The sequence below is a fragment of the Notothenia coriiceps genome, unplaced genomic scaffold (genome assembly GCF_000735185.1).
Source record: "Notothenia coriiceps isolate Sejong01 unplaced genomic scaffold, NC01 NC01_scaffold00029967, whole genome shotgun sequence".
Taxonomy (NCBI): Eukaryota; Metazoa; Chordata; class Actinopteri; order Perciformes; family Nototheniidae; genus Notothenia; species Notothenia coriiceps.
In genome coordinates, this window is record NW_011362668.1 from 51,715 (window position 1) to 53,374 (window position 1,660).

The following is a 1,660-nucleotide window of genomic DNA, read 5'->3' on the forward strand; positions in this document are numbered from 1 at the left end:
GTGAATGAGCCGTACCAGTGTAATAAGACATGGGGATGAGCAATGTGACGAAACACAAGGCATACTGCCAGGGTGATATCAGGAAAGTTCAGTTTAGTACTATTGTTATAGCCAGTGACGTATAAGGCTGACTGTTAGTTGTTGCGACCAAACCGTCACAAAGGTGTGACCTGTTTAAATAGTTTCATAGTGCCTCACCATGGAAGCACAGCACTAAAAGGGGAGTATTAGGGAGTGAGGGAAAAAATGACAGCTTGGAAGAATGAAAAAGCTCCTCACTAGTTTCTGCGGCACCTCTGTGGAGTTAAGCTGTCATCGTTTTGAAAAAGGTTTGGTATCTGGCTGGGAAGCTTCCAAAAGGTTGGAGAACCTTTGTTGGTCAATACAAGGGGAAGGTGATATGTGGGTGTGTGCTCTCAGGTTAATGACTAATGGAGTGCACCGGGGACAAAGTCCACACAAGCAGCAAAGAGCCAGAATCCAACCTGAGTGTAATCTGTGTCCCTGGGTTGACGTCAGGGCTGCGTGCTGCTGAGTGTTGAGGTGTTCTTTGTTTGATTTAAGGAAAGAGTAGTTTTATCTTTACCTGGCTTTTGGTCATACTTTAGCTGTCCTTCCCGCCCTGCTTCTTTGAACCTGCTATTGTGAGTATAGCTCGACCGATACTGGATTCATTAGGCTGAAACTGATAACAAATCTATTTTCCGGCAGTAACACATAACATAAACTAAGACTGTTGGTGCAGAACCTAATTGTATTTTAAAGAAATATGACCAAGTTACATTATTTATTGAAAAAAAAAACGAACTTGTCTGTGCTGTCTGATGGACAAACTGTGTAATGGTTGTGCTATTTTAGACATTTCTCATACATAGTTGTTTTTTCTGTAATCTTTTGTTCCCATATAAGCCAACACTAGCAATATTTCTGCAATAAGCTTGTTTTGCCAGGGTGATAAACTGTATCTGTGTACCACAAGTTAACAGAACACTAACAGTACAAACATACCTCAGCTAAATCCTGAAAACACAGCAAAATCCCTTTTGTTGTTTAGAGGTAAATATGACCCTTGTAGGAATTACTCACTTTATTATAACAATGAATTTCTTTCATTTTGAAATGTTCTTGTTCACAAAACTGAACCAACAATTGTGTGTTTGCGTAGGAAAAATGTAAGTCACTTCAGACAAACACCGGCTAAATGAATGCATTAATATACAATTATAATAAAAGTACTATATAAAATACAAGACCGACGCAATTGTAAAGCCTGTTGGTTGGAGGCAGGAAAAACTTCTGTGTGCTCTAATCACATGCTTGTTTCCTTCTCCGTGTTCCAGCATGAGCGCACCATCTTCAGGTCGGAAGACCCCGGTGGACCACGGTGTCCAGATCCGCTTCATCAATGACCTCTATGACGGTGGGGGGGGTCAGCCAGCGCCCCAGCCCAAGGCCAAGAACACCACCTCCAAATATGGCGTGGCGGTCAGAGTGCAGGGTATCGCCGGCCAGCCGTACGTGGTCCTGAAGGACGGACAGAAGGGAGACTCGTACGGGGTCCAGCTCAGGACCCAGTACCACTCTGGCTACAGTAGCCTTCCCCGGAGGAGGGAAGACGAAGAGCCAGGGACACAGGGGGGTGATGTAGGGGGGGGAGGAG

The 1,660-nt window shown here is 44.2% G+C and overlaps 1 protein-coding gene across 1 annotated transcript in view; it reads left to right on the forward strand.

Moving 5' to 3' along the window:
* The first annotated feature begins 303 nt into the window (after window positions 1-303).
* The window catches only part of cgna (cingulin a), a 13,831-nt gene continuing 12,474 nt past the window's right edge, over window positions 304-1,660 (forward strand). Inside the window, exons 1-2 of the mRNA XM_010787042.1 lie at window positions 304-329; window positions 1,341-1,644. Coding sequence (XP_010785344.1) covers window positions 1,342-1,644 — 303 coding nt within the window. The 5' untranslated portion in view covers window positions 304-329; window position 1,341. The remainder of the gene's footprint in view (window positions 330-1,340; window positions 1,645-1,660) is intronic.